We start from the raw sequence: 14550 nt of genomic DNA, 5'->3' as shown, positions 1-14550 counted from the left end.
TTTCTTAATAATTCCATGTATTTCGGAATACCTTTCCTTTCATGTTTCCAACTTAAACTATTAGTGTGTTTAAGTTTTAAATTCTGACTCTATTTGGGATGATTGTAATCCTAATTACTCTAAACTGCTTTCACATATTATGCATGATGACGTCTTATTTTATATGCATGACGTATATAATTTCGGACGTTACATCGGCGACCTGTGGTGGAGACGATGATGGAGCGCTTGGATGCAGCGGGTCGCTTGGATGCAGCGAGAGAGAAGAAAAGTGGAGAACTTTTTCTTGGATGTGGATGCAGCGAGAGAGAAGAAAAGTGGAGAAGTATTTTTGGATGCAGCAGAGAGAAGAGCAGTAGAGAGAAGAGCAGCAGAGAGAAAAGCAGCAGTAGGTAAGGTAAGTGTGCAGTAGTAGGTAGGGTAACTTGCCTCGGTTATTCCTTTAACCGAAGTAATTGACTTCTATTGTCTCGATTCCTTCCTCCAACCAGTGCCTATACGCAGATTATATGCTTCGGGTAGTTTCTAACCGAGTTAATATTGCTATTATGCCTCGATTCCTGTTGAACCGAGGCCTATAAATTCACTCAAATTGCAATACTGCCACAACAGTTATATTTTCTTTGGGTTTGTGCAAACCGAGACCTATTAGCCGCGTTAGAAAGCTTTTTTTACTAGTGAATTCATATTTAAGCATATATATATATATATATATATATATATATATATATATATATATATATATATATATATATATATATATATATATACACACTTCAATGCTAAACTAGTTAACAATTTTAATGAGGGAAATCACATATTCTTCTTCATCTTTTTAGTTTTCTATGTTTATTTTCTTAAAAAATAATGTAGTTTAATTAAACTAGATCGGATAAATAGTTTTGAAGTCTAAATCAAACTAACATGTAAACACCAGTAAAAATAATTACTTTGATTTTATTTTTGATTTTCCATCAAATTCAAACCAATTTAATATAAAAATTAGAGGTTGGTTTGCTTTAAGTAACTGTGTGTTACTTAAATTAATATAAATTCAAATATTCCCTTTATACAAGTGTGATATATAATAAATAAATAAAACTCATGTTAATACTATTAAATACATAATTTGACTGTGTGTTTCCATTAATTGTCATTCATAGCTATTTATATCTTTCCTTTTTCTCAAGGATAGAAAAAGATAACCGATTGACTTTAGGTGTATAAATTTGTCCTAAAAGAATGAAAACAATATATTTTTACTTATAATTATACTTAATTATTATAATAACCAAAGATTGCACCAAACTAACTTTTGATAATTGTTTATAATTCACGCACCGCCCTACAAAATGTTAGTCAAAATTGGGTAGTTATTTTATTTTATAAAATGTCAATGTTGAACAACATTATTAAGGAATAAAACATTATTATTGGAACTTTAAACTCATCAGGCTTTATTACTTCTTCACATTAATCTTTTACTTTAGAGACCCTACAAGTTCCGAAATTAACAAAATCACTTATAAATTTGTATTTACTACTGTCTCATTCAAAAACTGAAAAAAAGTACCTCTCTTTTGTATACATATTTTTATATATTTATATTTATGCTGAGTAAATTAATATGCTCTGATTTATATTTCACCGTGTCTTAACCAATTTGAGATTTTTTTTTATATTAATTAGCTTCGACTAACATTATTTTATCTTTTATTTTGGTAATTATGAAGCTAAATGTCTGTAATTATAATCTATAACTTCAAAAGAAAATTATATATGATTGGAATCAGTTCAAATATATCATCTACTAAATCATAGAGTCTATAAAAAAAGGATTGAAATATTTTGTTTCTAACTCTATTATTCTTGATTTAGATAGATGTACTTTTCTCTTAATATTTTAGTTTCCTGGTTTAAGATTTTTAATTTTTTTTATTCACACATTTTTAAGAAGTCGTGTTTCCTTGTTAGATACGCATACAAGTTGATTTTTGTGTTTGTGTTGTAGCTGTGGAGTTGCTCAGAAGAATCTTCCTCTCTTTTTTTCTTTTCTAATTATAGATTAAAATTCTTTTAAAGAAAAATACAATATTTTTTTTTAATTTTACTAAAATGTTTATTATTTTATAACGTAGTTAATAATTTTTTAATTTTTGATAAATACTTTTAATTTTTTTAAATTGTGATATTATCTTATTTTGTTAACTTATTTATTTATCTTTTCATGTTAAAAATGAGAGTTATATCATTAATATAAATTTATATTAATTACGATTATATAAATCAATAAATAATTTTTTAGCAAACAAGAAACACCATAAGAGTGATAATAATGATGATTATGATAATGACAGAATATAAGTAATAATAGAAAAAAAAATTACATTAATTACAATATTATTTTATATTCATTATAAAATTTCATATTTTTTAAACATGGTAAAAAAAATAAGACAATATAACAATAATACTACTAAGCTAAGCAAAAATTAAAGATAAAAACTTAATTATTTAAAAAACTAAAAAATATAAAACTTTTAAGTTTCCAATAAATCCGAAAAATTTAATATAAATTCAATTAAAAATATTAGAATTTGAAACTTAATTAAATTTTATTTTATTTTATATTAGTACTACAAATACATAAAAAAAATTAATATTAAACGAAGAATAATAATATAAATGAAAAAGAAAAAGTATTCTTATTCCGATTTTAGAAAACAACAATAAAATAAAAAATAGATTGTGTAGACAAGGAAACTTGAAAAGCAGTGACATTGATGAATAAGATATTTTGGAGTAGCTTGATAATATCTGCAGGAGTGCGCAAATCACAATCGAAAAATCTTTTCTCCAAACACGAAATTGCAGAAATTGGAGAAGCAAACAATTGTGTCCTCTTCAGATATTTATATTATAATGCAATAATGAAAAGTTCGTGAAGAAATTTTCTAAGCTTGATTTTCAATTAAATATGACTGACTAAATCAACGTTTCATTCTTCCCACAAACAAAAGATCAAACAAACATATTTTCAAGAACTATGCAAATAGGCCCAGCAAGACATGACAACGACATTATAACAAGTACCAACCATGTTAGAAAAGATGGATGTATGTGTTAAAACGAGCTGGCGTAATTCATTAAACTTCATGAACAATTAGTTTAAAATAAATTATTCACATCTAAGTTAATGTATTATATTATACTAGTTATATTCGAAATCATTTTGATGACATGATCCAAGATTATTTCGACCTATGTCTATTTGAATAACATTATCTTATATTGGGAAAGACATAAATAAATAAATAAATCGTGACTAACTTAAAGTAATAACTTACACACATTAACAATAGTATTAAACAAATGAATCAAAGTGAACGTAAAAAGTATATAGACACATTAATCGTGATAAATTAATTATGTGAATTATTACAATATTTAAAATCATACGACGTATATCAGTAAAAGTGTTGGAGTGTCTTTTTACAGGTACATTTTTTCTTATCTGAAACTACATTTATGTTTTAAATATATCGACTCAAAGATAAAAAAATACATTATAAAAAGTTATTTGTGAAATTTTTACATAATATATTTGATCAATTAAAAACATATATCAATAGATCATTAATAAATATTATATATGTATATAATTATCTCTCTAGAGCTCATTAGGTCTAATAAAAATTAAAAATTTGTGATGTGAGCATATTAAGATATAATTTGGAAGGGAATTTAACTTTGTGGAAGAACAAAATATAATGTGTCTGGTGATGGTTTTCTCGAGGCTTGATTGATAAAAACAAGGTGTTATGGTGGTAAAAGAAAGGAGCATATAATAGTATTTATTTAGAAAACAAATTAAAAAAGATAAAGAAGTTGAAAAATCGCTGTTTAGTGAGAAGGGATATCTTAAAAGCATTCCCACGTCCACATCTTTCAACCAGCCGTGTCTCATTCGTTATACAGTATCGATTATTTGTATAAGTGGCAAGTATATCCAACTTTTATTTAATATTTTCAGTGACGACTTTGTGTTTAAGATGAAAAATATTGAATTAAAAATACTCTCGTGTTAAATTAAATAATGAAAAAAATCTGAGGTATAATCATAATAACAAGTAATCAAATAATAATGTTTATGCATCTATAGATGGAGATATTATAAGGAGAATAAGAAATTTAACATCTGAATTTTATAACTCATTTTGATTAAAGTAGGTTGATGTAATATGAAATTTAAAGTACTAAATTTTAAATAAAACGTAGATTATAAAAGTAAAAGAAAATTATTTTTAAAATTTCAAATTAAAAATTTAAATAATAAATGATCAAACTGTGAATTTTGTAATACTTTCCGTTGAAATGTAGAATTTACATTAAAGATAGTTTAGGCGAAACCCACGAACAAAGTGAGTCATGTCGTGACTAGTGAGTCAGTCCCTCAGTTCGTCAAACATTTTTTAACTTGTGCGTCTATTTTGATGCATTGGTCCTCTTTTCTTTTATTTTTTAATTAAAAATTAAAATAAAATATTAAACAAATAATTTTGTAATATTATATTACTCAAAAAATGTAACATTTGAATTAGTACTTTTAACTTTAACTCATTATAATTGTAAATATAATAATTATTTTAATTTATTTAATTAAAGATATTAATTAAATAATTAAAAATTAAAAATATTTATATACTTAAATATATTTTTAATATATATATATATATATATATATATATATATGTATATATATATAAATGCAAATAATTAAAAATAAAAACAGTTTGTCCACCCTTTAATGGAATGGATTAAAATTTTCAGCCCATTTTTGAATAACAAACCAGTCCATCTCATCAACATATCGAAACAGGAAGAGGTGACTAGTTTTAACACTCCTAATTGTATTTGTAAGAAGATAAAGGTAAAAATAAATATAAAAAAGTGCAGAGCTTTACTGATACAAGAGATCATCCTCTCTCTCTCTCTACGTATCATCATCTATTAGGAGATTGAAAATAGCTGTGATGAGGCCATAGCTCGAACAAAGCCAAACACATGGCTAAGCAGACAGCCCTCTCTCCTATAACCAAGTCCAACGGTAGAGGCTGAGGCCAAATATTCCTGGAAATTATATACACGAGCCCATTGGGATACCGACGGTACACACATTTTCCGGAATTTTAACTATAATAGCATTTTACCACTTCTGTTAAAAGATAATTTGGACTTACAGAAAATAGCTATGAAGGAAGAACGAATAAGAGAAATGGAACAAGGCTAAACAAACAGCAGAGTACAGGCTCTCGAGATTTTACGAAATGTAATATTAAATTTAATTACTTTAAAAAAGAAAGGAAAAAAATTCGGAAGAAAAAGAAGGATCTTTGCCTTGGCACCATATACTATGTATTTGAATAAAACCTTCCCAGGATCTTGTTTCATTTCCAATTTTGACATGGGCAAAACCAGAAATAGAATACATGAAAGTAGCATAAAAATGAGTCACGGTCAGAGAAAGATTGGAAAGGGGGGAAATTGAAAACCTAGCCCCTGTAAGTAGGTTGATCTACTGTGTATGGAGGTGGATATGTTAGGGGAGCACCATTTCTGTAATCGTATATGCCATAGGTAGCCTGTCCTGAATAAGAACCACTAGACCGGTAACCAGATGGACCCAAATTGTCCACAGGAATAGAGTAGTGCTGTTGTGTTATTCCAGCTGGACTTTGCGTGTGGGTAGTTCCATAGGTTGCCGCGTAAGGATTAGCTGTTGCACCATCGAATACGGTCTGGCTGGGGTAGTTGAATGGACCAGAAAATCTTGCAACGGGACTGGGTTGTAGAGAAGGTGCTAGGTTCCTGCGGCCGAAAGATGACGAGTGTGCATTACTAAATTTGGCTGATTTGGCTGGACGGGAAGAACTGGATCCATTGCCTCGATTGCCTCGTTTGTTCTGAGGTTTAGTTCCTGATGTTGAACTCTTTTTCCTTTCTGCCTTAGCTTTCTCAAGAAGGGTAGCTCGCTTCCTCAAATGATCAAGGTTAAATTCTGATTCAAGCTTGTGATCTTCTACACATTTTATTATAGCCTTAATGGAATTCAACTCTGAAGTGCTTGAATCATCCTGAACAATGAAAAGACAGAATTAAGAATCCAATCCATCTAAGGCATACACCGTTTCATCTGTAACATAAACACACCGTTGTAGCATGATTGCTGTTTCCCTTTTTCGACATGGTAGTAACATTCTTTTTGTAGTTCCGGTGATAGGACTTGAGTAGGTTGATCGGAGGAAATCTTTCAGTTAAACCTGATTCTGAAGCAAAATAAACAGCTTCTATCTCTTTGCCACTGCTAATGAGTTCATCTATAATATCTGCATAAATCATTTGCTTAATTAGTATACGCAGGTATTTATACATTGGGCAAAAAATAATTACATAAAAAATATTACTTTATCTCTATTGCAAGGAGAAGTGTAAAAGTATGGGAGCGTACAAATAAATCGGAATCAAGGTAAGAGTTGTATGTGATAACACAGTCTATATTCTCTAACCAGCTTATTTGGGCTGTCATTTTGTTTCTGATTTATCACAGAGGAACATAAAGGTTAAGCAGCTAGGCCGACATGTCTACAAGGATAGGTGTAACAGGAAATTGAGGTGGAAGTTTGGAAAGGTAAACAAGACATTTTATGAAAAGTTGTAGACAGGCAATACATGACAAGTAGGAGGCTGTGGCCTGTTACCAATGAGCAGATGCAGCATTGAAAGAGAAAATCAAAGGAGTACCACAGAGAAATACTAAGTTAATATCAGTTTCAAAAGGAAAAGAAACAACCAAACTTCTTTGAAAAATAAAATTAAACGTACAAGTTACACAATATTTAAATTTTTGATGACCCAAAATCCCATAGCCCTGTTCTAAATTATGCACTGCAAGCTATAACTCAATGCGATGTATCAGAATTTGCTTCTCCTTAACACTGATGAATATAGAAAAGAGAATTCTCTTCCAAGTGATTATGCGCAGAAACCTATTTATATTCTAAACTTCCTAACATGACTCAATACTTTCCATTACCACTGTCAGCCTTTCTTACTGCAATACTTCCCTTTTTCTCAGCCCACCGCCACCATTGCACCACCATCAAATTTCAACTTCCTTCATTTCCACAACAGCTTCGCATCTTTACCACCACCAGAGGCCAGAGATGGAATGGACCCCACATCCAAATTCCACTGCCTACTTTGAAAAGTCAAATTGTTATCATAGTCTATACATAACACAGACTGACAAAACCAGGATAATAATGGAATGCAGAAGGGTGCACACTGCCACATGACCTGTTTATTGCAGCTTAATCTTGGAGAAAAATTTCTTTTATTTCAAAAGCTCAGCGAGGAATTTATAAAGAAAACAGAAAATGATATTTTCCCAAAAGAAGCTTAATTCAAATAGGCACTGAAAGGCGCAGAACTGTAACCCTCAAGGGACCCTGAGTGCCAGAAGCATTTCAGGCATCGCTGATGACATGTCTTGCTGGTGGCAATCTGAAGATTATGATTCTTGAAGGAGTCACAGCTTCCAATCAAGTTCCAGTAGTCCTTCTTAACTCCAATTTTTATCTCTTTCCACTTCTAGGAAGCACCAGCACCCCAATGGAAAAAAATATCTGCGTATTCAACACCTTTTTTGGACTCGAAACATCCTAGACACCTATTTTACAGATATTCAATTATCCTCAACTGTGTCACCACTAAAAATATTCGACTCAAAAAACACCTCTTCGATACATCTTGGACACCTCTCGTACACAGCTTGAATAGGAGTAAGGAAAATGAACTGAGACTTATTCTTGACTAAACACTTACTAGACACTGTTATCATAAAAAAACTAGGAAGAAATAAAAAAGGATAAATTTATATTATAGAAATTGCAAGGCTTAACATTATATTGAGAGACTCATTTGCCTTATATTGTGAGACTCATTTAAATTATAAACTTTTAAGAGATATGTTTCTTAGAATTTTATTGTGATCTATGAAAACTGTATAGCTTAGCCATGCAGTTTTTACAATGCAAATAATTATGTAAACATCTTAATTCTCAATTAAGATTTCTGTAAGTGGTGTTCTTGTCTTATAATTGGCTGCATCTGTACTTTTGTGCAGGGTGAATTTCATTTTAGGACAAAACTTAAATACAATTACATAAGTGCTTTCTTCAAACAAAATTAGAGCTTTACAATGGTAATCTGCCTAATAAAGGTTTGCATTAAATATCAAAACAAGCTAGTGAAAGAGACGCTAGTTTATATTGGAGAACACTAAAATCCCTAAAGATTGTGAATGAATTTTCTCTTCATTTATTCGGTCTGTTTTATTGACTCATATTTACATAACTGGACATCACTTCAGAAGTACATGTGGGGGCGAATGACAAAAAAACCGTACGATACCAATAGGAGATTTTGAAAGTTGCTTTAATGGTGGTTGTCCCTAGCCTGCCTAAATTGCGGGTGCGATCACTTTGTGGTTGCCAAATTGAAACCTCAAGGGTGGTGGAATCAAATCTCAACTTACAAGCTACATTAAGTTAACTTAAACTCACCTTTAAAGAGTGGGGAAAACAGGGAACTTGGGTTTGTTTCACATTCCAATCAGGGTATTAAGGATCAGCTACCCTAATATGATTCAATGTCTTGGCATAGAGGGTGAGGTATGGTGTTAGGGAGTTTAAGGGCAAGGACCTATTGGAAGAGTACGAATAATACTCAGCCTCTTCGAATTTATGAAAACAACTGCAATACTGAAAAGTAGTCCTCAACCATACGTCTTTTCTCTCAATTGTTTGTTGAAAAGATAATGTACAATGTTTGAACAACAAAGGCCCTTAAAAAAAATTAGAGGTAAAGTTCCAAGTTTCAAACACTAAAGGGAATACATGTATAGAACTTAACAGAAACACAGTATGTTCCAAGGTAGTTTATTTAGCCAAAAAAAAGAAGCACAAACCTATGATCTTGTCCCCGAACTGTAAGGAAGCAGCAAGCTTTGCCATGTCCCTTCTAGAAGCAAACTCCATAACGAACTTCCTCAAATACTCGTCATCAAACCTGGACCTTAACCCAAAACACACCACCATCTGCAGAAACATAACCACTTCTGCTGCACCACTATCTGATTCTCCATCCAAATGCTCCTTCCACATTTCCACAACCGCAACGGCTCTCTCCATTATCTTCCTAGAATATTCTCTCGATTCCGAAACCATCAGCGCCTGAATCAGAAGCCCGCACGCCCACCTCTTATCCGTCACCCCGGACTTCGCCGCCTTGCTCCTCAGAAACTCCTCTACCGCCTCTAGCACCAGCCGCGGCGGGTCGACCGCCTCCGCCATTGCCTCAGCGATCTCAGCCCTCAGCGACGCCGACTCCTTTCGCTTCGACACAACGAACCGCAGCAGCGCCGCAGCGTCCATCTTCCGCGAGAGGGATTTGAGCGCGGTAGAGAGGTCGGGGTCCGTAAGAGGAGGGGCGCGAAGCTCGGCTAGAGCGGCCTCCTTCTGGTCACTGATGCGGGCGGCTGCCGCGGACTCGCGCTCCGGGATGGAAGTCTGGCGGCGGTGGAGGGATTGGAGGGTTTCGCCGGAGATGGATTCGAGAGATTGGAGCTTTGAATCGAGAAATTGGGATTTATCGGTGACGGAGTTTTGGAGGGAAGAGAAGTGGGTGGAGAGGGTGGTGAAGAGGTTTGTGCATTTGGCCAGGATAGTCTTCTTTGCTTCCAGCTCCTCGAAGAATTGGTCGACCTTCGAGGATGGTGTCGTTGACAATTGGGTCGCCATTGGAGAGTGCTGTAACTCTCTTCTGAAACCGAAACCAAAAACCCTAATTTACCGTTGAGCAGCAGAACAATTTGAGTTGCTTCCTGTTCATGACTAGAAGGAAAGGGGGTCTGAAAATGATTACAAACATTTAAACTTTACCATGTGTTTTGTATGAAAAGAAAATTCAACAAATGACATATTACAAAAGTTATGACAAATCACATTTTAAAATTTATAAGTACTTGTTACTGCGTTTATTAAAAAAAATAAAGTTTTCTCTTATTTAATAAATATACATGTCTTAAAAGGCTAAATATATATTTAATTACTTTTTCGACTAAAGTATAAATAAATAAAAAATTTATATTAAAATTGTAATTTTATTATTTTCAATCGACTATTTTTTCGAAAGAAAAAAGAGAGGAAGGTGAATATGTTTTTTTTATGATAAAAAAATAATAAATTAATATAATTATAAAAGTAAATTTAAATAATTTTTATAATTTTATTATAAGTAATTTTAATTTTTTATGTAAATATTTTTTATTAATAATTATTTTTGTTTATAAGAATAGTTAAATTTAAAAGAAAATAAAAGACAAATAGAAAAAATGATTAAATTAAAAAAAAATTAGTTAAAGAATAAAATTGGTAGACTAATTATTTTGATAAAAATAATAGTTAAAAGGTAAAATTAGAAACAAAATATATACCAAAAGATCGTTCTTATATAATAAAATAGATTATTATATACTATTAAAACATACGTGTATGTTATTTTTTTTTTGTAAAATAATAATAATTAATTATAATTATAAAATGAATATAAATATTTTTTATAATTTTATTGTAATTGTTTTTTATTTTATAGATAAAATTTTATTATAAATAATTATTTTAGATTAAAAAAATGGTTAAATTAAAAAAAATGAATTTAAAGAAATGATTAAATTTAAAAAAGTCACAAAAATTTGTGAACGTTTAGATATATAATTGAAAAAAAATTATGTATATCGAAAACTAAATATCTTTATATGATAGTATAAGATTAATTTTTTTAAAATCAAATACAAAATTCTTCTTTTTTTCACTTTTTAATTTTTGTCAAAACAAACTTATAAACTATCAATAATATAAAATAGTTTTACGCATTACTAATTGATCAAATTCCTTTTTATCTTTTATGTTCACCGTGTTGTGATTTTTTTTTCTCTTGAAAGGAAAAGAAAATTTAGAATTTATTTTAGAAAGAATGGTTATTACAAACTTAAAATAGATAAAAGAACCTAAGATACATATTTTTATTTGGAATAGGAAGAAAAGAAATCGAAGTGTGTAAAAGAGAAAAGAAAATAAAAAGTGAAGAGTGAATAGAAATAGAAATCGTTTAGTCAAAGAATAATTGAAAGAATAAGACATACTTATTATCTATAACTTGAGGAGATGGTTTTTTATAATTTAAAGGATAATGGTATTTGACATTTACAATTTTTTTTACCCTCATTTAATATTATTTCTTATTATTTTTTACTTTCCTTTTCCTCTTACAAATACAAAAATTTAAATTTTTATAACTATTTATTCTTGCATGTCTTACACCTTATTTTCAAGATCAAATTACGATGGTAATATGTTTTGTTTTGTTTTGGGTTCACATCTTATCAAGCTTAAAGAACAAATGGATATTGTTGATCAAAGGCCAATTTTTTTAGTTGGGGTTTTAAATGTGTCAAGTGAGAATTATTTCAAGCACAAAATATATGTATGTTTTATTTTTTTGCTATATATCCGTTTAAGCTTCCATAATGACTGATTTCTTTTAAGCACTAAATTGTTTTCTAGCAATTAGGGACTAAATTCTTATTCACTTCAAATATTAAAAAACTAATTTGATGTTTAAAATCTAGAGAATTAGTTTCAATAATTACATGGATATTTTTTTAATTATGACCAGAACGTATTCTTTACACAAGTTATTTAAATATAGGTAGCATCATAATGAGACTAATCTTTCAATAATTTTTTTTCAGACATAAAATTATATCATTGCACCTGATTATTGGTTTTTTATCACTCAACCATGTGCAATATTTGCGAAAACTGAGAAATGTAACTTTCATAGATAATTTTAGCTAAGACTACTGACTATAGGCTCATGTGACATAGTATAGTGTTCGACACAAGAAACATATAATTAACGTTTTGCTAAGGCTTGATTTTCTGTCCTATGACCTTTCTTACACTTTTTTTAGTTCCTAGCCACTTCAGATATAGCAAGTGACACCCAGAGTTAGTTTTTAATTCAATTTGAATACGACTACGGATCCCTATAATATAAAAGAATTAGTATTCAGTAAAAAATGAAAATACTTAAAGTAAAGAAAACAGACTGAATTTCTTGAGAGAAGTTTGGGCAATTTCCTCGTCAAAGACATTTTTTTTTTCTTCGTGGTCAGATGATAGCTAAGGTGGCATGTTCTAAGAGGCTAGGTTTTCTTTTTGTTACGTTTGTTAAGAAAAAGAAAAAAAAAATAACACACATAATTTTTTTATATTCACTTAACAGTATATTATGTGTTAAATAAATGCAAATGTGCGTTATTTTATCATTATTAAAAAAAAAAGTAGAGATAAACCGTTTGGTGGGTTTTCTAGCTACTTCGAGGTAGACCAATTGAACGTGACTCCATTTTTGGCTCAATCGGAGCTCCTAAGTAACACAATTGACTTTTTGGTTTGCAGCAAAATAACTCATTACATTGATTTAATACGACTTTCTGGTTAATTGAACACTGATATTGATCAAAAGGGAACATGAACACCCAAAGAAAGGTTTACCTACAACACCTTATTTGGGTCTCACTAGTTGAAAAAATCTGCGTGAACTAAAGATAGTATCTACTAACTAGTTCTTGGAATTGAATTCATTCTTTCTAACTCAAGTTGTAGAACACAGTAAAATGTATTACATCCGAAACACAAAACAAGTCTGTAAGACCTAAATTCTGAGAATAGTTACATTTATCAACCAAAGAACACGAGAGTGGCAGATAGATTCTTTACTTCTTGATGGAGAAATCTCATTAACACATAACTATAATGTAATTACAATGAAGAAATTAACCACTGAAAAAATAAAAGATAATAGACAGATTACAGACATAATGTCTCAAAGCCTTGGTCTTGAACTACCCTTTTCTTGTTACAAATACGATAGAAGGATCGGCAAAGCGAACAGAGAAAGATCTGGAGAGATTATCAGGTTCATCAAGCGCAGTGCCTTGATCGAAATTCTGAGAGTAAGTGTGTTGATCATAAGGGACCTGAAACGATGCAGACTGAAAAAGCCTCTTTTTCTCTTTCTTGATCTTCATCCACAATAGCTTCCACCGCAACTTGGGTGCTACGGTGGCTGATAGCGAGTGCACATGCTCAATCTCACGGTGACACCTTCCCAGATGGATTGCTCTCTTGCCGGAATTCCGCCAACCTTTGATATCCATGGAGTCACTTGGAACAAAAGCTTGTGCTGTGATTGGAGCCAGGAAGCTCAAAGTGACACGCAAGAGAGTGTAAATGAGCAAAGTGAGGAGTGACGAAAACATCTTTAGAATATAAAAAAGCACATGGCGTTGGATTGGTAAAGAGAGAATAGGTATTGGAACCTTTTTATTTTGTTGGGTTCACTTGGCAAAGTAAAAACTAGATTTTTGTACCCTGATTATGGGGATCACACTCTGGATATATAGTAATAACTGAGGCACGTGGGGCACATGAAGACTGCATGTAATTGCTACGTGGGACTGTTTTCTGGGGCATATTCCATGTGGTACTGTGTGTTGGTCCTGTTTTTATATAATTTTATTTGTTGATGAAATCATGCATTGGAGACATCATGGTTAGAAACTGAAGTTCCAGTTTCGTTGACTTAATAGTGTTAGGGTCTATTCAATACATTAGTTCAATACCATTATATGTAGAACAAAAAGGATTGAGTTCAACTTCAACGAAACTTAGAAAATGGGAGAAAAGATGAACCACTTAGCAACTAAGGCGTTCTTTCGGTGTTCTTTTAAAACAAGGAGTTTTGGTGTCATTGTGAGTCCAATAAAAACATGACACGTGCCTAGGCCAGAAACAATAAGTACAATTGAATGGACGATGATGAAGCTTCTATGCTAGTAGGAAGGAGAAAGGCAAGCTTCATCTACTGATTGGTCCTGTAAGAGAAGTTGAAGAGAGTGACAAAGACAACCTTCGTAAAGGAAACACTTTCCACCCTCCCGTTCTCTAGCATGTTATTAAGAAGTGAGTTTTAAAGTTAGTTCAATCTTAAAACCATGAGATTTATATTCACTTTGTTTTATCTTATTTTATGTGAAATTTTTAAAACTTTCTTTATATTGAGATACATATATCTCGAACTAGATAATATGTATTATAATAGGTTTTAAGTTATAACTTTTGATATCAGGTCAAGAAGTAAATTTTAAACTTAATTTAATTTTACAAAACTAACTTATAAAGTAAGATTTACATCCACTTATATATTTTAGGTTTTCAATTAAAACACATCAAAGCCTATATTTTCTTATTCTTTTTATTATAACAAATATAATGAATGTTAATTGAAAGATTTTGACTTTAAAAAGAGAGAATAAATGATTTATGTATATTTTTAAAATCTCATTTTTTTTTTCAATTATGT

General features: G+C 30.9%; 2 protein-coding genes across 2 annotated transcripts; both read right to left on the bottom strand.

Annotated features, from left to right (window-relative positions):
• Window positions 1-5392: 5392 nt before the first annotated feature.
• Window positions 5393-9993, bottom strand: LOC108347748 (FRIGIDA-like protein 4a). The gene is made up of 3 exons (XM_017587184.2): window positions 9029-9993; window positions 6211-6386; window positions 5393-6134 (listed from the first exon to the last, which is right to left on the bottom strand). The coding sequence occupies exons 1-3, from the start codon at window positions 9858-9860 to the stop codon at window positions 5553-5555; spliced, it is 1590 nt and encodes a 529-aa protein (XP_017442673.1). The 5' UTR covers window positions 9861-9993; the 3' UTR covers window positions 5393-5552.
• A 2900-nt stretch (window positions 9994-12893) lies between these two features.
• On the bottom strand, window positions 12894-13536 carry LOC108347332 (uncharacterized). The gene has a single exon (XM_017586499.2). The coding sequence runs from the start codon at window positions 13445-13447 to the stop codon at window positions 13031-13033; it is 417 nt and encodes a 138-aa protein (XP_017441988.1). The 5' UTR covers window positions 13448-13536; the 3' UTR covers window positions 12894-13030.
• Window positions 13537-14550: the final 1014 nt, after the last annotated feature.

This window comes from Vigna angularis, chromosome 1, assembly GCF_016808095.1.
Source record: "Vigna angularis cultivar LongXiaoDou No.4 chromosome 1, ASM1680809v1, whole genome shotgun sequence".
NCBI classification, from domain to species: Eukaryota; Viridiplantae; Streptophyta; class Magnoliopsida; order Fabales; family Fabaceae; genus Vigna; species Vigna angularis.
The sequence above is the reverse complement of the archived record's forward strand: the minus strand, read 5'-3'. Positions and strand labels throughout refer to the sequence as shown.